A 25,259-nucleotide genomic window follows, 5' to 3' on the forward strand; every position below is an offset into this window, starting at 1 on the left:
AAGAATGAAGAATAGTGAAACAGGCAGGGGAAATTCCTGATTATATTTTGCAGCTTGCATGCAGAATCAGTAGCCCTGGGAAGCCTTTTTCATGTGAGGTTATTTCAAAACCATTCCCCATACATGTCTCTTGTCACGTACAAGACCTGTTTCTGCCCGAGTTAAAGTCAAGAACAAACTGACTTGACTGAAGACCAGTCTTTGGATTCTACTTTACAATTTAATATCCCAAGTATGTTACTTCAAAAAATTTTAACTTTCCAAGGAATTTTTTACCAGCCTGAGTATTTGCTTCTGTAAAGTGAGTTTTTAAAAAACAAATCTCATAACTTCCAAAATACATGATTCCCTTAAGAATCTCTTGTAGCTTAAACAATACTCCTTTTTCCTTTTAAATAAGGGTGACAGAAAGGGTAAATCACTGTGGCAATTGTATGGAAAAATCAGGCTGTCTTAGTTTGCAGAGATCCTGGTTCCAGGGTACTTCTGTGCTAATTGCATGCTTGATGATGATTTTGCATGGTTTCTATAGGGTCTTGTTACAAAATGCAGTATTCCAAACACGTGGCTCTAGCATATGTTTAATCAATGTTTACTACTTTATTTTGGAAAGGACAAAAATTTATCATGAAAATTACCAGGAGAGCAATAATTCCACTCTGTTTTTTCATCATCACAATTTGCCTAACCTCTGTTTCTCGATTTTCTTAGTGAAAGTTAGGTCTTTCTTAGATTATGATTCATAGTCGACTTTTGGTTCACTGGGCTCGCTCGTTTGGCATTTCACTTCAAAACTGAGAAGCCAAGTATTGGTTCCTGAGAGGCATTTTGGGTTTTGTACATTAAAACATGAAACTCAGATCTACCTAATAGGAAACATTCTACTTAACAGCATTCACATCCTGCTGATTCTTTTTAATGGATGACATTATGCTTATATGCCACAATATAAGATGCATATTATTAGAAATTAAATAGTGGGGGGAAATTAACTGGGGGATCTGGGGAAGGAAAAAACCCAGCAGTCAACTGTAAAATAATAGTTTTATATTGAAAGTTGGGGTTTTTTAGTTATAGAAACAGCAATTAATTTCTCTAACGTTACCTTAGTTTCTTCTTTTTTGTGTGGCTTAAGACTACATTACTGTGTTGCTGTTTTTTTAACACCAGTCTTCAAGTTAAATCTGATCACAGGAATTCTGCTAGGGAATTACTTTGGGATCTAAATCAGTGTGTAAATTATGAATGCATGAGCACAAGAAATAATTTTATGTTCATAACAGCCGATTGTACACTCAGACAAATGTTTGCATATGTAGTCACCCATTTGGAACTGGGCCCAAGCTAAATTAGAATTAATACCATGGGCTAGTTCCAGGATTTAGTTTTCAAGTCTGTTTATAATGATGCAATATACATTAGAAATACTCACCTCTGCAGACGCTGTTCTGGCTGCAAACTGGTGTAGCTGCAACAATCGGGAACCGTCAGGTAAACATGCACGGTGGAGATAAGGGGCTGGTACATCAGGTAGAACTGCCATCAACACAAATCTGGTGCATGTGTAATGTTAAGGAACAGGCTAGGCTGTGTAAGAGGCTGTAGATAAGACTGCCCCAAGCATCTCTTCTTTTTCAAACTTCTCCACTCCACACTGCTTGAGCAGTGGCTGTGCAAATGAGGAGATGGGCTGTTTCCAGGAGACAGCCACTTCAGTTCAAACCCTGAGATGATAGCATGCCTCCTAAGAGTAATAATAGCTGCCAGCTGTTGGGGGCCCCAGGGGATGGGATCTTGACATGCTGCATGGCATTCGAGAAGCCTGCCTGATGTTCTGTGTCAAGTTGAATGCCCAGGCTTGAAGTGCAGTGCTGGAGGGAGTAGGGGCAAAATACTTGTCTCTTGATTTAAATTTGATATTGCATCACTCTCATACTGAGCATCTTCTGCAGCTGGGCACCCCAGACTGTCTGGTGGACAAGGGGTTAGACAGTTTTTCATCTGCTGCCCTGTCCCTCCCTCCATGTTCCCTCTCTACACAGTGATTGCTACACGACCTAGGCTCCTAAAAATGCCCAGCATAGTGCTGTCTGCCATCCCCTATTCCCACTAGAGTTACCCATCGCTTAACGGATCCACATTGATCTTAGAGGATTATCTACTGTGTTCTCCTAAGTGGTGAGAACAGACTGAGACTAATACACACCCAGTGTGGTCCCCTGTCACAGACCACAGGAACAATGAGCAGAACCCTCTGTCTGGCCCCATCGTTTGTGGTCAGACAGTGATGTGATCTTTAGAGAGGGAGTTAGTCTTAGTTTTGACAAACCTGGTGATTAGGCTCAGACTAGCCTAAACAAGACAGTGATATAATTTCATTTTCTATTACTGGAAGGCAGTTTCAACCATGTACCATTTCAGAGGTTTTTAATGTCAGAAGAGGAAAGAACACACTTACTGTACCATATCATCTTATTTAGGACAGCTAAGGAGTACCAAAAGAATAGAAGAATAAACCATAACAAGGAAATGATTGTGCATAATAAGTTGTATTAAGAAAGAGGGAGTTAAGTTGTTGTTTTGAATCAAGGGAATGAGAATTGTTGCTCTGATTTTTATTTTTTATCATGCACTAATTGATGTACTTTAGGGTCAGATGACTCTCTGATGTGAAATCTTGGCATCAGATGGAGTACTGATACTTTCATCTTAGCCACAAACCTAATACAGAAATGAGTGTACAGGAGGGTTTTTAAAATCAGATCATTTAAGTAAGATAGTTCTTCATACATTGTCTTCAATTATGAGTAAGCCAAACATAAAGTTTTGATGCCTATGGCATCCAATAAAGATACTGTAATAGTAGTCTGTTGTTTAAACTGTAGACACAGTCAAATCTGTGTGATGAGGCAAATGTGAGATGGTGGCTTGTTCACTGACTACTGCTGCTTATTTCATTGATTTTTTTTTGGGGGGGGGAGGTTATGTCATGGAGGAATCTCATTTTCAAGGTAATAGAGCAATACTATAAATAAGTAGGATGTCTAACAGGGCTTATCAACCTGTATTTTTGAGATCATGTCCATGCAACTGAGGTGGAATGATTTGAGGCATAGCCTGAGGCAAGCAGAGAGAAGGTACTGCACAGGAAAACGAATCTTTTAAGTCTCTAAGCACCAAGAGTAGAGAACAGGGACATGAGCAGGGAGAGGTTGCACATGTGAGTGCACGTGCCAGTTAGGAACAAACTACGCAGAGAACCAATGACAGGAAACACTAATTTAATGACACAAGGGAGATTCTTTAGTACAGTGATCGCTGGACACTGAAAACATGTACACAAAAAGATGTTCAAATTCAAAACTTAACCTTCCTTTATTCTTAAGGGGAGCTTTTTCACCTGGAGTGGTAGTTTCACCTGACAGTGTTGTTCTTTAGGAGCTGGTAAAAATTCTTTCTCTCTCTTACTGGTTCCAAAATTTTCCTGTCTGAAAAGATGCTCTTTTTTTCCTGCTTTGCCCAAGTTTTTTAGATTGTTCTAAAATTGAGATGTATACTCTTGAAATTCTCAGCTCAGTTGCAGTCGGTTCAGGGACCTTGATGAACTCTCAGAGAACCTGAAGCCAATGGGGTCATATGAACTATAGGTTTATAAGAAAATCTTACTGACTTTTTCATGGCACTGCAGGTTTTCTATATAGAGAAGTGATTTTGTACAGAAGAGGAAATAAATCAATTCCTCGGGGGAAAAAAAAAAGCATATTTGCTAAACATTTTTAGGTAAGAATGTCCTTTAAATTCTCAGGGTTACAGAAATTATGAAATGTAGTCAAGTAAATAACTTGAAGTTGTTGTGGAAGAGATTATACTCAGAAGTTATTTTGACTTAGTCCCTTATGGGAAAAAGCAGGCATGAAGGCAGAGATAGAAGAATTCTTCTATCTTTGATACCTGTATTTCTGAGAAAATGTTAGTCACTTAATTTCAGTTCTTAAAAGAAAAAAAATTAACTACTGTCACACATAGGCAAGTAGAACCTTGTTTTGATTTATTTTTGTTATAATTTAATCTATTGCCCCTTTCTGTAGGGTAAAATTAATAGGGGAGCAAGGTATTATTAATGGGGCTAATATTTCACCATAATCCTCCTCAGCAGTAAAGGAGTTTCAACCTATTGTTTCCTAGGTCCTATTAAAAATAAAAGGACATAATCACTTGTAAGTAACTTTTTTTTCATCCAGGTCATCTATTGAAGACTGTCTGAGAGACTTGAAGAGAAGATGGAACATTGCTGGTGTGACCCTATTGGGATGGGAATTACTTAGGTGGCTCATATTTGAAAATGCATTTCATCTTGCTCTTTCCATTTAGAAGATGGTGCATAGCAAGTAGTGGGAAGTTGGAGGTCTAGGTAGGACTCACTGGGCTGTTATGCCTGTGGGCAGATTTCTGTGAAGGTGGTCTGATGTGTCCTCAAGTCTGTCTGCTTGAGATATACCTCTTGCCTTCTTCAGTGGCCTTTTATAAAGTCTAGTGTCATCTTTTATCTTCCTGATTCATTATCCTATTTATCACTTTTACCAAGTATAAAGATATATTCCTTATAGCCAGCTTGAAATGCCGTGAAAATGGACTGCTGGATACATACATAATTAGTGATTAGTAGTATCCAGTAATCATCATGGCTTTACATTTCATCTGTGTAGAAAATTTCAGCTTGTCTAGATACTTAGCTTGCTTGTAACTTCAGAGATGGCACTGGTTATCTACTTTTAGGCTTCCCAGGAATAAGCCCATTGAGACTTGTTGCTGGTGTTCTCCAAGAGGTTTCATGCCAAGTGAGCTGGAGCTATCAAGTTAGCAGAAATAATGCTTCTGATTTGGGATTGTTTTTTTCAGGGTGGAAAAGAAATTAATCTCTTCCTTTTTCTATCTTCCACTAATAACTTGATGTTTGAATATTGCTTTGAAAAAAGTGAGTGGTGCAATCCTGAATACAACTACTAGATGCTGTTGTGTTAACCTTTACCTGAGTGTTTATGGGAAAGCAAATAGAAGTCTAGTGTTTCACAGCCTGGCAGAGAGATGCAAAATCCATTTATATAGTAGACCCACCTCTCAAACATCTCTTTCCTATAACTTCCATGTTTAGTAAACCATTGAAATCCAGCATTTAATAAGGTAATACATGCATGACAGTGGCATAGATAATGCCAGTTTGTTGTTTTATAGCATCTGTAGTGAAAAGAGGATGAAAATGGGGTGCAGGACAATTTCATCAAAATAATAAGGATGCTGAATCTTGTCTGCTGCCTGAATAGCTGTTAGGAGGGCTAGTGTTGTGGCAGGGTAGCCCTGATGACTTTTGGTGGTCGTTTAGAAACAGAAGTTAAAGGGTCTGGTGTTTATCATTTACAATAAAAGCTTGTTATTGCTGGGTGTGCTGCTTGTTTCCCCTGCACCCCCCCATTTTTGTGCCAATTAAATGTAAGCTGTGGTTTGTAGATACTGATCATTGCACTAAGCAATTGGGGGAAGATGTTGCTGGTGCTGCTAATAGATAGTTGGATATCTCTGTGTCACAATTCGTCAGATAAGTTGAGGAGATTGCCAGCTCCAGAGAGGTCCGGCAGCACTGTGTTATACTTGAAACATGCTGCTTTGCAGACAAATGCTTTAGTGGTTTGTTGCAGTCAGAGGGGAGTAATGGCATTTAGGCAGTGCTAAACAAAGTTTTCTGTCTTGTACCTTTTCCCGATGTAAGTCTAATAGCTTTAACATGCTGCTGGATACAAAATGCCATCCGTAATAGTTTATGGCATGACTGTCATACGTGCTGTTTGATCAAGTCATCTCTATTCCTCCATCTCTTTCTGCCCCAGCCAAATGATGATTCTAAATAGACCCTAAAAATGCATTTGCAACTATAGGGTTATAGAAACAGGATAAGGGATACATCTGCTGACTATTCACTCATGCCTGTTTCTTTAGATGTTCTGATTTCCTTGTGCTCAACATTTACAGCCCACTCAGTGGTAAACTTCATTTGGTAAGCATTAATTCATTTGCAGATGTTAGTGTTCCACTGATCTTCTCAGACTGCAGTTCCGATCCAAGTTCATTTCATAAGTGGCTGATGGACTGTGTTAAACTGTTTTTTCTACTTAAGTAAATGTACTGCCAAGTATCCACATCACTAGGAAAATCACGATTGTCAGGGAGAAACTGAAGATTTGAAGCCAGTCTCTTCAAACAGCTGTTGATTATAGTATATTGGAGCCAGGGGAGTGATGAGAACTTACTCCATCTGAAGACGTACACACAGTTCCACCTCATCAAAAAGCAAAATGTCACTGTGGCATGACTCTAGAAGGAGCTTGGCAGTGGCTGTTTCTGCAGCTGTCCTAGAACTTAGAGAAGTCTTTTGAGCCCAGTGGTTGAACTGCTCATGCCTGTGCTGATGCATGAAGTCTATCAATAAAGAAAAAAGTGAAACGAGTAATCAAAAGTATCTGTGGACCATTTCTCCTGGAAAATGTCATTTCTAACCAAACTACTAGGTAAAGATGGGCATACACATCATTTCAGCACATTAAAAAGTGGATAACTAATGTTGGTGATACAAAAAAAAATGAACCCTAACTGAGACCTTTCCTATTATTATTAGTGCAATAATACCAACTTTAGCTTTCATTGTGTACTGTCAATAGCTGTAGTGTTATGTATACAGCCAAGGATGTTGGTGAATAGCCTGACAAAATCCAGAGGTGGAAGAAGAGGTTGTAGAGAAGCCTAATTTCCCAGAGGCTTGCCAAAGCTAGAAGAAATTTGACTCTTTCAGAACTTGATCCCTCCACTGAGGGTAGGAAGTGATGCTGGAGATAATTAGTTGAGTCAGGAGAAGCTTTTGGGAGCTGTCCAGCTTGTTGTCCAGTGTCTCTTTCCCCAGGGCTTCACTTAGTGTAATATCCTGTGTAGGAATGGACAAGTCTCACTTTCTCTCTAGCTACATTACTGCTGGAAGCATTGTCTGCTTACAGAGAATGTTCTTCCAACTGTATTTTCTCTATGCTCCTTTTTTGGTTCTGTGCAGTATATCAAACCGCTGCTCATCTTCTGAGGAATTCATGACCTGTGGATGCCCTTCCTACCATCTTTCCTGCCAGAGCAAGAATTCAGCTCTGCTGTTGATCAGTCCTCATTGCCAACATCCCCAGAAAGTTTGTCCCCCTTTTCAGGTAATCTTCACAGGCTCTTCCTTTGTCCTTCCTGCTTGTTAGGCAAAGAAAGTACCCTAACATTTTGTTCTCTCTTTAAAACTCCTGCTCTCTGCAGTGGAGGAAATTCGATAAACAGTAAGACTGTCTCAAGACCACAATTTACTACAGTAGTGAATATTGTCTCATTTCCTCTTCAGTCTCTCAAGGTCATAGTGGGCGTGTGTGAGGTGTCACCTTGTTGGGGGCAGAAATAATGGGATTTGTTCTATGCTTATGTCTCCTTGCTTCATGAAGGATGTTGGTTCAGAACCTATATTCTAAACTTCATCTTAATGTGTCAGCATTTCTTCACAGAATGGCTTGGGTTGGAAGGGATGTTAAAAGGTCATCTGGTCCAACCCCCAAATAATTTTCATAATATAGCGTTTATAATAATGTCAGCTCTTTGTTATTAAAATTACTTGGCTGAACAGCAAACTCAACTTGGAAGTCAGGAGGAAAAATAAATCATATGTTTTCTGGAGGTCAGGCTTTGCAGGAAGATTACAGGTGGTCGACGCTTCAAGCCTGTGACTGTTTTTTGATGCATTGGGATAATGCCCTTAATACAATGCTTAAATTTTTGATAAGAACCGAAGTAGCCAGACAGTTCAACTATGTGATTATTGTAGATCCCTTCCAGATAAACTATTCCTTCCCTTCTTCTGTGCTTCTACTGCCTACTTATCCTGCCAGTACATGCTGAGGTTATCTCTGATGACATTTCTTCCCAGCCCTGCACTAGCAAAAGGGATTGAATATCCATAACTGTGCCTAGCCATTGGCTCTGTCACCCTGGAGGTCACCCTGAGATAATGGGAGCATTTGCACTAATGTATAAAAAGTCCATGTGATGTGTGGTTTTTGAAAGTCTTCTCTTTTCATCCAGCTGAGATGGGTTTTCACAAGATGGCAAAGCCCCACATCTCTGACATTAGCGAGGCCCAGAGATCAAGCCCTCAGTCTGATGCAGGACGTGCTTCTCATCTAAATGGTTTCAAATATTTTAGAGGTGTCGATTTCCCTGTAGTTTTTATTTCTACTCCTTGTACTCATTTTCAGAAATGCCTTAAACTTTTTTCCTTCTATAAACATACTAAAACACAAGAGCCTGAGAACAGCAGCACAATCTCACAGGGAAGGTCCATCTGGCCCAACAGTCTGTCTCCAAAGTGTCCAACCACCAGTGTCGGAAGAAGAGCGCATGAGCACTGAAGTCTAGTCCTGCCAGGACGTGGGGGTGCTCACAGGCCTCAGTGGCTGGGACTGGCCTCTCCTGGGACCCACACCCCCACCATCTCCTGCCAAGGGCCCAGGGGAGGTGTCCCAGCTCTGCCTGGGACCTTCAGTCCCTGCCTGAGCCCTGCTGTAGGTGTGCCCATCTCTGTTCCGTTCTCCTGGGTGGGCCTGGGACCTGCACTGCAGAGCTGCTCTCTGGGGTGGAGCCCTCAGACCTGGGTCGAACCTTGTCATGCAGCGCTCTGGGTTTAACTTGGCATAACTGCTCTGTTCTATCTCCTGTGCTCACCGTAAGTTAAGTAACACAGAAGCTGTTATTTGCCTGCCATGACAGGGACTTTTCAGCTCCAAAAACTTAAGAGGACACATAGCACAAAGTTTACAACTGAAAATAAAATTTTCTTGTTGTTTTTCTGAATCTGTTTTAGAGCTGATGCTCAAAGCCATTACCACAATGTGCATGCGTAGCCAGAAGCAGGCTGATGTGTTCTTCAATTTAGCTTGAAAATACATCCTTTGCAGTCTGGCAAAGGCAAGTGACAGAGCTACAGAAAATAGCAGCAGGAATGCATGCCAAGCAGCTCCTGTTTCCTGAAGAGAATGTGAAGAATGATCAGGATCAACCACACACAAAAGAAAAAGAAGAGGAGGTGTGCCATACTGTGGTGAATTTCTGAAGTATGACACATACTCATGCCAAGCACACTTTTTGCCTTCCAAATCTCACTCTGTTGCTATGCTTCTTGTCCTCACCGGTGGTCAGGCTCAGTGCTGCAGAGGAAGGCAAACACCCCCGGGGACCAGTGCCAATCTACCTCGGGGGAAAATTCCTCCCTGACCTGGGTGGGGGCAATCAGCTGTTCCCTGAGCACATGAACAGCATAGCTCCTCCTCTCACAGGCTGATCACACTTCCCAGGAGATGCCCAAGCCCTAATCATTTCAGGAGCTTCTGAGACTGATCACGTGCCCCTGACCTGATCTGCCTTGAGAGCAAGAATCCCTCCTGCATCTTCGTCCTGCACCAGTGGGTGATTCAAAATCCTGGGAGTCCTGGTAACATCTCTGCACATCTTTTCTTATGGCTGTTGCCCCTGGCTCCACAGGGAATGAGGGCAGGGACCTCTGCAGTGCTTCTCAAGAAGGCGTTTACTTGGTCTGGTCCTAGCTGTGTAGCTGAAAAAGATTTTCATCCCTCCAATGAGCTCTGAAGGTGGCCTTGAAGCAGAGAACTTCCAGCAGCCTTGTCCAGCACCTGGTCTCCTTTTGTCAGCCTCCTCCAAGTAATTTCACCAGCTCCTCAGGGACTTCCTCCTGGATGTCTTTGGGCTGGCCCTGGGCCAGTTCTGGCAGCAGGAAAGAGGAGGATGCTCCCTTTTATCCTGCCCCAGGGCACTGTGAGTGCTGCATTGCTGGGTGGTGGCACTCTGACATGGGGGTGATGGGACCCACTGCGTGCAGCATCATCCTCCACCCAGCATCCTTCATAGGAAGGCTTTCAGGTCCTGGCCCCAAGGCACTCCCTTTGCCCAAGAGGCCCGGGGTGCTGTCCTTGCCCTTGGTGACCATGCACTGGGCACAGCTGCTGGGCATCCCCTGGACATTCTCTGCCAGTCGGCTCCCAGGGACCAACCTCATGCTGTTACTCCTCTCTCAGGCCATGGCAGAATCCAACCCCGCAGCCCAGAGACCACCCCTATCAGCTGTCTCCCTCTGTGCCAGAGCTAATGTCTATGAAGTCCCACAATGAGGAGGACCAGGAACTTGATATGTCTGGATACAAACCCTTTTCCTGCAGCATAAGTGGGGTGATTTCAGCAACTGCAACCTGGAGAAAAGCCAAAGTGTAACCAGAGCCAGAGGCTGAGATGGACAGAGCCGGCAGATCACCATGGAAATAATACAGACTTTGAGAAACCAGTAAGTGGAGGTGACATTGGTGTGGTGGAAAGGTTGATCATTTTTGGACATAGAACATTTGGATCTGTGCCCAAAGCACAGTCAGGCAAATAAGAACTCTTCCAAACTGGGAAAATAGCTCATTGCTGCTTTCGCTGTCACGTCCCCTTGTTCCAGTGAAACCAAGCTGTGCGAATCCTCTATTAAATACACTCACTGGCTGTATTTATATGGGATACAAAACACACTTCAGCCATGGGTAAAATTTTCAAAGCTCGTTTATCGCTTTGTCCTTTCTGTAAGTTATTTATGAGAGAAGAGTTCAGTTGGTCTTGAAAGTCACTACCAGCTTGTTTTCAAGCATAATGCAAACATAAAATTTTAGCTCATAAAATCCCGTGTTATATGGGATGTACAGATTTCTTTTTCTCAAAGTCCTCTGGATGGGAGCACTGATGGCAGATTTGTCTCTAGCCTTCCTCTGCCTGCTGATCTCTCTAATCACATTTGGACACATGCAAGGGCCTGTCTTGTCACACTGAGCTTCCATCAAAATGCTAAGATTCTGTAACTGAATGGATACAGTCTGGCACCTTTCTGTACTCATTGCACCAGTTTTGCTAACTACCTACCAAGTGTGTGCTAGAAGACCGTTTTTCATAGTTTCTTTTATTAATTAAAAAAAAACATTCTTTTGTATTTGAATGGTGTCATGAGTCACATTGGCAGTCTCAGGTGGTTCCAGGTGGGCATATGAGAAGCAAACTCTTCAGTCCTTCTTGGCATCTCTCCTCCAGGCATGTAGGGCCTCTAAAGAGCAGCAGTTGCCTTTTAGTGTCTTATGCCCACCTGTCCAGCCACCTCCTTATCCATGTCAGCAACAACCTTCCTTTTCACTACATGGCTGCAGAATTCATTTAAAAGTTCATCAGCAAGCTTTATTTACACTCCTGGAGAGTAAAGTGTATCCCCACAGACAGCAGGGACATGAACTGCATTGCACTGGCCCAGCAGGGTTTGGTCTCTTGTAGTTTCTCAGTGCCTGGACTGCCTGGGCAACTTCTCCCATGAAACTTCCCAATGGAAGATCAGTTAATGCCAGCCATGGATATTTTCTCCTTTAAGAGGCAGGCACCAGTTCTGAAAGGGGCTGGAGTGACACTGCCAGCCCTGTGTTTAGAGCCCACCCACACACCTCGTCCATGGCTCAGCTGGCCGGCAGAGGCTGGATCTGGTTGTGACAGTGTGGAACTGGACTCCAGCAGGTTACTCATGGGTGGAAGCCCCCTTAACACATCTCTCAGGCTCCACCCTTCACACTTTGCTGTCATCAAGTGTAGGAAACAGGGAAGTTCATGGTCAGGTCTTTTGAATTTAGATTGCATGAAACCATTGTTCAAGAATGTAGGTTTCCTTGTCCACATCATATTCTGGATTTCATGGCACCCATGAGGAAGAAAAGCTCTATCTCATGGCAGAGTTCTACAGCCCCTATTCTCCCCACCAGCTGAGGCCGGGAGAGACCATTACTATCAGATAACTCCAAAACTGGGCTGCAAATTGAGAACAGTGTAGTAGATTTGCAAATTAACAAATGGAAGATCCACCTGAAAATGGCATGAAGATGTTGCTATCTTTTTAATTTGCCTTTGGTGTAAAACAATCAAGAGTTTTCATTTTATATTAATATGTACAAGATTTGTGCCTTTACTTGAAAAAGCTGGAGTGCTTTCCACAACAGATGTAACTCTGATTTTGAGCCAGATTTTAATGCAACTGAGGTTTGTCTCTGGGCAATTAAAATCCTCAATTAACATATTAATTATTTTTCTAATGATATTGCATTCTTTTTGTCTTCTGAAGGGAAAAGAAAATGTTTAATTTGTATACTGAGTTATTTAGCTAATTTACACATGAGAAGTTGCTAGTATTTATATTGCAGTCACAAAACCATGCATTTATTTTAAGGGATTTTATGTATTTCCTGCTCTAGTAGCTTCAGCTGGCAGGTGTAATTACCAAACCCAAAAAATGCAGGAGTTTGTAATTTTTGTTTTGTTCTCATTTCACGTGTTTGTATTTGTTGAGATAGAAGGAACAAACACTTCTACCATAAATAACTGCTACCTATCTTTCTCTGATCTTTATGAAAACTGAAAAACCTTCCAAATATCAATCTGTGGAGGTTTAAAAAAAAAGTAATTTTGATTCTTCGATGGTGTTCCAATAACCTCAATGCAAAGGCAGTGCTTAAACTGTGCAGCAGGTTAATTGAGGCTGATGGTGGCAGGGGCGAACGAAGAAGGGAAGCAACAGAGGAATGGAAAACCATATCCACTGGACAAACATACCTACTCTTCTGTCATTGTTAACAGGATTGTTTATTGACAGAAAATCATGTTCTGTGTTCTGCTAGCACGGCTGCATGTGGAGCTCCATCTCAGTCTGAAGTGGCTAAGGAATTTGGGCAGATGTCTATTCTCAAATGTCAGATCAGCCCCTCTTGCAAGTGGTGTCATATACTGAGCACAAGTATTTGCTGTCTCTGGAAACAGACTGTTGAGCACTGAATGAAATAATTTTTCAAACTTGAATAGGTTTTCTTGCTTTTACTAGCCTGTACTGCACATCATGACTGGAGACCTGTTGGGCTAATTGCTATACAAACTACCCCATGGGTTAGGAGGAAGCAGTATAGGAAGCATGGGCAGCAGCCAGAGGCCAGGATATAGTAGAAATGTAAACATGCACAAGCAAATTTGTGCACATGTATGTAGAGATTTTAAAAAGGTACTGATTTTAGCTGTTTGTGCTCCAGCTTTACTGCGATTGGGGTTTTCTTTGCAAAAAGTGTTTTTGAGTAAGGGATCTGAAACAAGATGGCCACTACCAGGAGGATATGGGTCTTAAGATTGCTTCAGGCAGGACATGGCATGCATAAAGATTATGTTAATATACTAGTTTGATAAACTGAAAAAACCAAAGGTATACAGAGACTACTTAAAAGGTGGGATAGGAGGGTCAAGTGACAGCTGCAGAGACCAGCAACGGCTTCTGTAGGGAGGGGGACAAACCTGAAGGAAATGAAAAGTGGAGGGGGAGAAGGGAAAGATGGAATAATAGCAGAAACTAAGGAGATGGGTAAGAAAACTGAAGGGAAAGGGACTGAGGCACAGCTGGGCTTGTCAGGGCTGAATAGCAAACAAGAAACCTTAATGATAAGTGACGGGTGATGAAAGAGAAGGTGTTAGGCAAGGTGAGAGAGGTAAAAACAGAAATCTGGGAGGTAGTAAACATAAACTGAATCAACTTCAATTCGCTTCATTTTCAGAAGGAGAAATAGTTTAAGAAAACTCCACTGCTGAATGGACTCTTCTCCCTACTTTTCTCCTGGATCATGATAATCTCACACAGAGATCTAAGAAGAAACTACTCATCCTCTGAGCAGGGCTGGTTTTGTTGACAAACTCTTACTCCCAGACAGAAAATGAATGCGTACGCAGGCTGTGAGTAGTCGTAACACAAGCAGCACAACTCCTGTATTCCTTAGTCTGTTTCTCTCACCTCTTCATCACACAGGTTCTAAACATAATACTTCTGATTTTCCTGGCTTTTGAGATGATATGTTTGCATATACATTTATTGAAATAAGTGCTGTTTAGACTTCCATTGCAATAGCAACTGGCAGACCCAGTCACGGTCTGAGACGTTCAAATGCTGTACGAGAGCCATGTGAAACCTGAACTAAAGTGCCAGGAAATGTGAAATCTGAATGTAAAGACAGGAGGTCATAGGTGACCAGAGACAACGAACAAAGAAATCCAGGAAAGAGTGTTCATCTAGGAATGATAGTCTTCTGATCACAGGCTCTCCAATTTACCTGAAGTGCACTTCAATTATAATTACGATTCTGAAGCACGTCATTTAGTATAAATGTACCCCTGAGTAAATCTATCCATATGTAAGATAGCACTTTTCCTATCTATTGCTGTTAAAGTCTGAATGCATACAGGCACACGTGCCGCTTGTCCTGAAGCAGGGGGTGAATACAGCACAGGGGGCAGGGCCCCGGCCACAGTGTGGCACTGGAGCTTTGCTGCCCGCAAGGTGTCCCTGGCTAGCTGGGGTGATGGCAGCTGGGCTTTCTGTCAGGTTTGCTATAAACCCTGAGCAACTTCATTCTTTCTGGATTAAATGTGTGAAGGGATCACAACACATTCTGTCTCTGTGCAAAAAATGCTTTCTTTGACTCAGTATAGGTTTTGTATGATATGTGAGCCAGGCCGTTTAGGTAGATAAGCACATCAGTTTATTTTTGCTTCCCATTCACAAACTGAGTGACTTGAATTGAAGTCTGTAATGCTGAGATGCTTTGAGGAAGGAGTGAAAAAATAATCACAATACCTTGGAGTTGTGTTGTCTGGCACAGCAGGAGGCAGATGGGGTGCAAGTCTGGAAGCTCTTCCTCCTTTCAGAGTGGTCTTGCAGCATCCCTGCTCTGCATAATCTGCTGGTGTGTTGTGGATGGCTCTGAAGGCAGGAGTGAAGCTGTGGGGTTTTCACATTGCCTGTGAGAATGAAACTTTTTAAGCTGCATTAGAACTGGCTTAGGAAGAGACCTGTGCCTGTGCTTTCATCCCAAATCACAAAAAGTAGAGAATGGAATGTCTCCACTATATGTGGCATAACGCAGTTTACTGCTTTTTGTTATGTGCGAAGCTATTAAGTCTGAAACCAGCTTCTGTGTGGCTGTAGAAAATTAATGGTGATTGGTTGTGAGAAGAGGATTTACAGTTCAGCTATTTGGAAGAGTTTTTGCTGTGTGTGCTTCTAACAGACAGCTGAAAAAAGTGTGGATTAACTTTTCTGAGATTGCCTTTAAAGATGATGTGGCTCCTTGCCCAGCTTTGGGATCACCCTGCTTTCTTGTAAATACGCTTTTTCAATAAAAGCAAAGGACCACCAGACTATAGGCAGCTGGTAAATTTGGGACTAAAATGGATTATGTCCATGAGATTTGGTGCCCTGTGAAAGGCAGAGGGAAATGATAAAGCAATGTGTACTTTTATTTTGTTTAATTTCATGGCTATTACATATTTTGATACTCTTTTAATAACAGGGGAGTATAATCAAACAGCATTGTTGTGTTTTATAAATATTTTTTTTCATCTGAACATTTCTGAACTGTTGAGCATCTTCCTAAATCCAAAGCTTTTGGTTCTCTTCTTCATTTTTGAGGTCTCGATGAATTGACAGTTTTAGTAGTGGTGTTGATCATGTTGCTTTAAGGCTTCTCAGCTGTTATTGAGTGCACAGCAGAAACTGATGGTGAGGATGAATATTAAGGTGGGCCAACAGTCTCCAGAGGTGTGTGACTTGAGGAGATGGGGGTATCGAACTGTCTTGGTTGCTGAGAGGCTTTCCCTGCTAGTGCTGTTGAGAAGCTCTAAAGTGTCAGCGTGTCCTGGTCACAAGAGAGAAGGAGGGACAATGAGCTGAAGCATAGGCATCGTAAATGTTGCTGGTGTGACCGAATTGTGGTTGTCTTTCAGTGCTTTAGTTGTATTTTAAAGTTTTATTACTGCACGTTTGAAGAGCCTTCCGTCCTTGCTGATTAGCTCTTCCTGATTCAGACTTAAGTTTCTCTCTGTTTCCTTGTTTCTCTCTGTAGTTTTGTAATGTGTGGATGTTTTAAAACTGTTTGAGGCTGAATAGAGAAGCAGAATCTTGTTCACAGTATTTTGTGGTCTAATCTTGGACTATTCAAACTGTGTATTGGACTATTCAAACTGGATATCTGGTCAGCTCCAGTATGGTACACTGGAATTTACTTCCTTTGTGGCTGGTCCGTGCAGTATCCATGTTTGTCAATAAATTGATGGGAAGAGGCAACTGGTCAGTTGGCACCCATCTAAGCTCATTCAACATGAGGATTTTGCAATGAAACTGAACATCCGTTGTAGGCATCTTTTGCTTCATTTCAGTTTCTTCCTAAGTTAAATGGATATTATGCTTAATCTTACACTGTCTGAAAAGTTTATTGTACTTAACATCATTCTTAGTTTTTTAAACACATGTATTTCAGCATTGAAGTGCATGACAATGTCCAGCTCTACTGGAACATAATGTAGTACACTGTTAACATGGGTAAGATACACTCGGTACTGAGCAGTGGAACAAATCAATTAATAAAATATTGTCAAAGACAGACAGGCTTTGGTGGAAAAAACAATATTTTTAAATGTCGCTTTTGTTGGTTATGGGATACATGCTGAGTTAACCTCATTGAACTTTTCCCCAGGAATTGATGCGCTTACAATTGGCGGGTCATTATGCTGCTCCACCTGTGTAGTGTTAAGGTCAGTGTGTTTTTCTGATTATAAAAACCATCCATACCATTCCATTATAAATTCACTACCATTCATATAATGGAATGTGCCAAAGCTCAGAGCTCGTTGCAGCTGCCCCTGGTCCGTGTTTAAGATCAAACAAAGTTGTTCAGGTAATTTGAGCACCTTTTCAAGAATACACCCAATCAAGCTTCATTTGAAGTGATCTTCCATTGTTTATGTTTTGTTTTCTTTTTTTGTAACCTGCTAAGCATCCATCTGATGTCAGTGTTGGGTTTGTTTTGTGTGGCTGGCCCAAGAATTCTTACTGAATCAAGACCTGGTGATTATAAGATCCTAGCAAGGAGGTCCTGGGAGCAGCAGGCAACTGTAACACTGCAGTTGCACGTATCCATGCCTAGGCAAAGCACAGAATGCATCAACCACTCACCTTCACAAGGCATTTCCTGAAACTTGCAGCTTCTAACTGTGAATTAATTCTTAGTCATCACAACACACAAATCAGCCATCACGGTAGACGCTAATGTGTGAGATGCAGGGATGTATGACTATGGCACTAATCACTGACTAGAGGAACCTGTGAGATAATGTGCATGCGTAACACACTGCTGCTGTATGCATCTTCCTGCACAGCTTAGTCTTCTGAATTGTTATGTGTTATCAAAGAGAGACAGAATGTGCATTGAAGCTTACCTAGTGTTATTTCTGTCACTGCAATGTTGATATGGTTGGGGCTTTTATTTGAGTGTTTGCTTCAACATTTTCCTTTCTTATTAATCATCCAAATAACTTGAAATCTGTGAAGAGGAAGAGTTCAGTGAACAGCCACATATGTCATAGGTCGTTATGCTCTTCCAGTTTCATGAGGACATATCTATCCTTTCTGTTTAAAGTTCTGCACTTCATAGTAGCCAGTGAGAGCCTCAGGCATGAGCAGTTCTGCTGGGGAGGCATTTGAGCGTCCGTGCAAATTAAGCAGTGCTGTAATTGCTGAGGAAATACATGAAGTCTCTTGATGATGACAGCTGAGAATCTTTGTGGACGTGTCCAACAGCACTCCCCCTTTCACCTCTGTCTAGCTGCAAGCTCAGTGGTATTCTACATGCATATAGACTCACAAAATGTGATTAAGAATCACAGAAAGACTCTTTGGTGAGGAGTAATCTGAATGTCCTAGTTCATGAAAACTGTTTACAAGCTGACATTTCATATGACAATCATTTGACTTTTGCAGCTACTTCATCAGGTAAGTACCTCATCAGAAGTATTTGGCGGTTTCTTTTATTACTCTGAAAAAAAAGAAAACCAACAAACTGAATGAAATATCCCACCAAAGATGATGCAGGTCATGGGAGGATTGCATGTTTTTTCTTAAGTGAAAAGATTTAAAAGGAAGGGCATGTTTAATAGCAGAAGTGGTATGAAAAAGATTGAAAATAGGGTTTGTTTTAGTAAAGCAGAGTGCACAATACCTGTTTAATTTATGAGCAAAATTGTGTTTTACTTGGACATCAGAAGGATGTATTTGCAGTGTTTTCAAATTCATCCGTGGTGATGATTTTCCTAAATTTTAAATGAATGGATCTCTCACTGCTAGCTGTGTGTCTTAACAAATCTGGAGCCTTACATGCAACACCACAGGAGATCCTAGAGGTTGTTAAATACGTCCCACCAAGAATCCTGCCAGGAATAGGTAGCTGATGCAACAGCAGGAAGAAAACAAATTACTTACTTGCTGCAGCATATTCAGCTGACTGTGATGCTTTGTCTCCTCAGGGTGCTCTTGTGGTTAAGACAAGGGAGTCTTGGTCCTCAGTCTGTGTGGACTGCTGTATTCAGATGTACCAAATGTCACGAAGTGCTGTCTATTAGATATATCACCTGTCTTTTACTGACAAAATTCCTTAACTGCAGCTTTGGTTCAGTTTCTACCACTCTTCTCTATGTATGGAGGAAAAAAAGCAAAACATTTCCTAAACTGAAAAAAGTCTTTCTTCAGTTCCTTGCCTCACCTCCCCTCTCCTCATCCTGTGTGGAAAGCGTGTGGACACTGTTTTCTCGTTTATTGCCCTTACTAGAAAAAAATCAGTTTCCGTTTTAATCTCAGCATGGATTACTTCAGGGAAATCAAACCAGATGCACAATTTAGTGTATGGCAATGATCAGTAGGTACCTGCAAGGGCATTTACTTGTCCTTCCAGATAAGGCTTTTGACTTGCAATGTAGGCATTGGAGATAAGTGCCAGTATTTATAAGCAGTTTGAAGACTTGATGGGCACAAGGAGTGTAGGACCCTTCCAAATCCTTGGGGAGGCCTGACCACTATTTAGAAGTGTTTAAGTATCCAATTTCCTTTCTTAAATTAGTTTCCCTACATATGCCCTATATAGTCAACAGAGTGAAGTCACCCTCCTGTTGGTATTTCAGAGCACCCTTTTCTGTCTCTTAACTGCATAACAAATACAGAAAAGTTACCCTCAGTCAAGTGCTCAAATCTCAATGCAGGCTATAAAACCTGGAAGTAAAATATAGAAACATGGCCAAAAAAAAAATTTTATTGCACAATCAAAATAAGGTCCCAGTTACAAAAGGTGTTAGCAATCCAGTACATGGTGGCTCCTCTGCAAGTAATTTCTGCCTTAGAAAACGTCTTCTCTAGATGAGATGCAGAACAGCATATTAACCTTTTGCTTTGGATTTAGTCCTTCACTGGGGAAGAGGGCTGATATTGATCCACCACTTCAAAAAACCATCTCCTATGTGAGCTTTACATTATGTTTGGTCTATCAGGGACCACTATAGCACATGTTTTTTGAAGTGTGTTGTGTATTTACATTGAGACGCACAGCAATATTGTATTCTTTAATTAGAGTTTATCAGATGTGGAGTTCATACTTTCAATAAAAAGAATTATTTATGGAAAAAAGATCTATTGGTGGTCCTATGCCAAATGTTGTTACTGTACAGTTGTTACCTGTTGTTACTGTTACAGTTGTTGGGGTTTATTTAGGACTCAGGACAGAAACTTTGCAGATATCCTTTTGGAGTGTAATTCTTGAGCAAAAATAAACAACAACAACAAATAAGCTACAGGAATTATTTTTTATAAAACAGTACATGTTGGTAGAACCTATACTGAAAGCTATTTTCCAGACAAAAGCATTTCCCCATATCCAAAATAAAGCATTTTGCAATCCCTTTGCTTTAAGCTGTGCCTTCTATAGTTGCATTGCCTTTTTTGGTGCTAGTTATAACCAAAATATGTAAAAAATGTGCTTTGAACTCTGCAACTCTTCTTATATGTTTGCCTGGTAGGCAGAAGAGCCAGCAGATCCACCAAAATCCATTTGGGTGCAAAAGGGATGGTGGTTAGCCAGCCTGCGAGCATGAAGGAAACCCTGGCTCCTCCTGTAGACTCTCAGCTGTATGCTGGTGTCCCTGCAATGGCAGCAAGATATGGGAGAGTGGGTGGAGGAGAGGTGGAGCTGTGAACCGGAGCCCTTGCTCTCCTAATGTCTTTTTAATTAGAGTACATAAATATTGGCTGGGACGGCAGTTACATCTTAATGGAGAAATTAAGAAACAGATTACTTTTTGGCACAATTCCCGCTTCCTGTTTACGTGGGTCCCTACTTCCAGCACCAGTTTAATTGAAGGAACAATTCTCTGTGTTTGCTTATTATCTGCCAGACATGTAAGGGAATAACGATATATTTGGAAAAACATAAGGGCGCTTAAGGGCACCACCAGAAATTAAGACATGCTTTACAAAACTGCATGGACTGACCAATATTATCATCCAGGTTATTAGGAAGGGAGCACTTAAAAGGAAGTGCTTTGATTATGATTGCCATTCTGCCCACTATATCACTTAAGTGTGATTGCTGTTCTGCCCGCTGTATCACCTAAGTGAGAGGTTGTGAAGATGGTGCTTTCCATCTAATTTCAAGTATTTAGTATGGAACAGAAGTTGTTTCAAGGTCTGTTGAATTTAACAGACCTTGAAACAACCTAGGCCTCATCTTCCATCCCATCCAAGACATGCAAGATGAGGCCTAGGCTGAATTCACCTTTGCACTGATCCATACCTATGTGCACAAGCCATTGTCCATACTGGGTAAAATTGATGACATTGGAAATTATGTATGCCTTTGGAGTTTCAATGCCACTTTAAAATTTCTGGTTGCTGTACTGGCTGTTGTCAGCTAAAAACTCATGGACTTTTAAAAAATCCGAAATAATCTTTCAGTAAAATGCAGATATGCTTATAACTTTCAGGTTTTCCATACTGGGAACCTACATTGCTTCCACAGTGTTTTGCAGCTTTGCCCTTGCATGATGTGTGGATATACTTTGGTTTTGATGTCCACAGATATTTTGATTTTACTGGGAAACTCAAATATGTTCTCAAAATGTGGCCCATCTCTTTAAAGCAGAGAAACTGGCTGAAAAAATCCATTATTTTTTGAGCCTCTATATGAGAAAAGTCTAATTAAAGTCAATTAATGTTTAATTTTATTAATATTAAACCATTTACAGGACTAGTTGCATAGTGAAAAAAATTATTCTACAATACACCAAGAAAGCTCTGTCAAATACATTATCTCTGACTCTTTATGTGAATATATGCTTTAATTGAATTGGGAATTTAAAAATGAAAAATATAAATGAGATTTTTTTTGTACTTTGCATTTTAAATTAGTCCATTTTTCATGACACTGAGTTTTCACCTCTATTAATTTCTTTGCTTCTTGAAGAAAAATTATACACTTGATGCCACATTTAACGTGGGAGAAAAAATTCACACCGGTTTTACTATAAGCTGGAAATCTGTCAGAAAATTCATACAGAAAATATAAGCATATTTTGTTTAATTTGTAACTAAAATTTTCCACCAGGATGAGAACACACTGAACTCTGACAAAATACTAATTAGGAAGAAGGGAGCTGGAAAGAGAGAACTGTTGTGTTGCATATTTGATCAGGTCCTGTTCCCACTGAAGTCCCTTTGATTTGATTTATGTTACGTGTTTCTAACGGCCTTTGAAATACCTCTTTCTGCAGGCCTCTACACAGGAGGAAATTCCCTCATGTGAGTAATCAATTCAGTCGGTAGAGGCTATGTATAATTTTTTTATAGCCTATCTTCCTGGGCTGATCAGACTTCTGGTTGCCCTTTCTGTCTGTCAGTCTCTTACCTAATTACTTCTGAAGCCATTGGCTAATTTCAAGTGAAACAGAAAGGAGTCTTTCAGATAATTAGGTTTCTACAGGCCTCAGGGGCTGGGAAGAGGAGAGAGACCCAAGGCTGGGACTGGAGGAAAGACAAGTAGAGCTGCTTGTCACCTGCTTAAGCAGCTGGGAAGGTCTCTGGGATTGTCATTACCTTTGCCTTAGGTGGCTTTTTTGCATTGAAATGGACAGAAAAAAAATGGGATTTCAATAAAGGTTTGGTGATGATGAAGGATAGAGCTCTGCAGGAAAACAGCTGCGTTAATTCCACTGCTAACAGGGCTGTTTGTTTTTATTTCCAGGAATGCTTTCAGAATTAGACCTGAATGTCTTTAGTGCAAACATTTAGCTTCTGGTTAAAGGTTAGAAAAATACAGCAATCAAGTTAATTTATCATTGATATTGAGAGAGAAAGTACCAGAAACATTAGTATGCGGTTTTTAAGCTAATGTGTTACAAGTGATGAATTTGTTAAATCAGTGTCTTTATCTGTTTGCAGGCCTTACGCTGTGGTGGGCTGACCCTGACTGGACGCCAGGTGCCCACCAGAGTCTCTCTATCATTCCCCTCCTCAACTGGACATGGGGAGAGAAAATGTAACAAAGGGCTCCTGTGTTGAGATGGGAATGGGGAGAGATCACTCACCCATTACTGTCAAGGGAAAATCAGAGTTGACTCAGAGAAATGAAATTATTAGCAGTCAAGTAAGGTAATGAGAAATAAAACCGAATCCTAAAAAACACCTTCTCCCCCTGGGATCGTGACCAGTTCTTCGCATGTTTTTACGGCCACTCCTTCCTCCTCAGGGGGAGGACTCCTTACCTTGCTCCACCAAGGGGTCTCCTGTGGGGTCCCTCCCATAGAAGACAATTCTCCAAACTTCTCCAATGTGAGTTCTTCCCATGGTCTGCGGTTCACAAACTTCTCCAGCATGGGTCCCTTTCACTAGGTGCAGTCTGTCAGGAACAGGCTGCTCCAGTGTGGGTCCCTTCCACTGCTCCAGTGTGGGTCCCTTCCACTGCTCCAGTATGAGTTCCCTGCAGGGTCACAGGCCCTGCCAGCAAACTTGCTCCAGTGGTGGGCTCTTCTCTCCATGGGTCTGCAGATCCTACCAGGAGCCTGCTCCAGTGTGGGCTTCCCATGGGGTCACAGCCTCCTTCAGGCATCCACCTGCTTTTGCTTGGGGTCCTCCTTGGGCTGCAGGTGGATCTCTGCTTCACTGTGGGCCTCCAAGAGCTTCCAGGCCACAGCTGTCTCACCATGGTCTGCATCCTGGGCTTCAGGGGAATCTCTGCTCCGATGCTTGAAGCACCTCCTTTCCCTTCTTCACTGATCTTGGTGTTTGCATAGTTGTTTGACACTTTTTTTCACCCCTCTTGTTGTCTTGTCTTGTGCTGAAACTTTTTACCTGTCTTAAAAATGTTATCCCAGAGGTGCTACCACCATTGTTGGTGGGCTTGGCCTTGGCCAGAGATGGACGCCTCTTGGAGCCAGCTGGCACTGTCTCCTGGGCATAGGGGAAGCCTCTGGCACCTGCTCACAGAAGTTGCCCCTGTAGCCCCCTGCTACCAAAACTTGGTCACACAAACCCAACGTATACACAGAAATGAATTCCTGCACTGCTTTGGAACCCCTAATGGAAATGCCTGTTCAAAAATCAAGTTTTAACATCACCGACATTCCAGTTTTACTGTCTAGAGTTGAGTAGCGTTTCATCTAGTGAGTAATAACATCAATTTAAACTAGCCTATGTGGACCAAAGCGTATTTCATTGATTTGTGCACAAAATCAGACAGCAGGAAGTTCTTGTTGTCCTTAGGAGAACAGAACTGATTCCCATGGCAAGACATCCAAGCAGGCCATGGCTGCTCGCATGGCCACAGCCTTGTTGCAGGGTGATGTGCGTGTCTGGGTCTTGCTTCCAGAATTCAGGTTTAAGGCCTGCAGAGCTGAACAGTTTTCCAACTTGCTTACTTGTGCAGACGTCTACAAATACTAATTAATTAAACTGTAGACTTTCATTGCAATGCCCTAAAACCTAATCCTTGATGAATTTAGGACACTTCCTTGACAGAGGATTTGTTACTAGAAAAATAGGTTCAAAAAATTTCTCCTTTGAGCCTTACTTTAAGTGCAGTATTAAAAACTGTAATTAATTTTCTTCTGTGATGATTCAATGGCAGCAAAAAAGTGTTAAGTCTAACTAATGGTCCTCATTAAAATTAAATGAAACTATGGTTTAAACCTTCATTCAGAACCATTCTCATGCTTTTGTCTGTGAAAGAGTGAAATGGAATATTTCCCATCACTTTTGCAGATGTTCTTCTTTGAAAACTCTCACAAGACCTTTTAAACACAGAACTAGAAACCTTTTTGAACTGGAGTAAAAGAAGAAAAAAGTAAATTAAAACCTCGTGCAGTAACGTGAGCAGATATACAGGTCCTACATATGATTGTGTGATACCCCGTAGTAATATTTAGTTATTGTGCTGGAGGCGTACTGACAACCAACTCAGTATGAGTGGAGTTCAGAAATCATACAGGCACTACCGGACTTGCCCATCTCTATGTGCAACTCCAGGATTTTTTGGAGATGGTAGTCACAGGGCTTGTCTCTCTTCTATATTTATATTTATTTGGTGGAGCCTGGACCAGTTTGCTCTTCTTCATCTGCTTGAACTAGACTGCTCCAGTTGTTGTGGGTGGTTTCTGCTTTGAAAATCTGCTTTATGCCTGTAATAGTTTCCCCCTGGAAAACAATCAGGCTGCATTTCATCTAGCCTTGGCTAGCATTTCCCCAGGAAACCTTAGATATTGTAGCTCAGAATTGTCTTACGGTGATCCAGAGGAAAACAGAGTCCCTGAACACAGCTTCTGTTCTCTCATGTAGGAGTTTTTTGGGCCCTAGATAAAGCCACCACATGTTCTTTTTTGTAAAATCTGAATCTTGTTCCTCAACTATAGATTGTAATACCAGAAGTACTACTTTTCCCTAGGCAGTTTTCCCAGTTTCTTTGCTTTCTTATGAATACAATTATAGTAGCAGCTTACTATGATTTATACAATCAAAACATAAACAACTTTTAATAAAGATGAAACAGTAAGTGGCAGTCTGGTTTGAAGATACTTGTCTGAGGCTGGTTTTACCTGTCCAGGAGCAGAGACATCTCACCCTTTAAACTGTGCCTCGTGGGTTCAAAAGCACTAATATTACGTTTTTTATTGTATCAGAATTATTTTCAAGAATAAACTATTGGATCAGTGCCATTCTTTAGCATACG

General features: G+C 41.4%; 1 protein-coding gene across 9 annotated transcripts in view; it reads left to right on the forward strand.

Annotated features, from left to right (window-relative positions):
- The window catches only part of HECW1 (HECT, C2 and WW domain containing E3 ubiquitin protein ligase 1), a 266,897-nt gene that overhangs the window by 50,994 nt on the left and 190,644 nt on the right, over positions 1-25,259 (forward strand). Inside the window, exon 2 of one of the 9 annotated variants that reach the window (XM_042043484.1) lies at positions 16,698-16,755. The exons of 7 other annotated variants lie outside the window; for them this stretch is intronic. In XM_042043484.1, coding sequence (XP_041899418.1) covers positions 16,729-16,755 — 27 coding nt within the window. In that variant the 5' untranslated portion in view covers positions 16,698-16,728. Of the gene's footprint in view, positions 1-13,727; positions 13,903-16,697; positions 16,756-25,259 lie in introns of those variants that run through there. One more of the 9 variants, XM_042043485.1, reaches the window with a different exon arrangement.

Source organism: Corvus kubaryi, unplaced genomic scaffold, assembly GCF_017639235.1.
Source record: "Corvus kubaryi isolate FWS band 111438036 unplaced genomic scaffold, C.kubaryi_AGA036_p1.0 37398, whole genome shotgun sequence".
Taxonomy (NCBI): domain Eukaryota; kingdom Metazoa; phylum Chordata; class Aves; order Passeriformes; family Corvidae; genus Corvus; species Corvus kubaryi.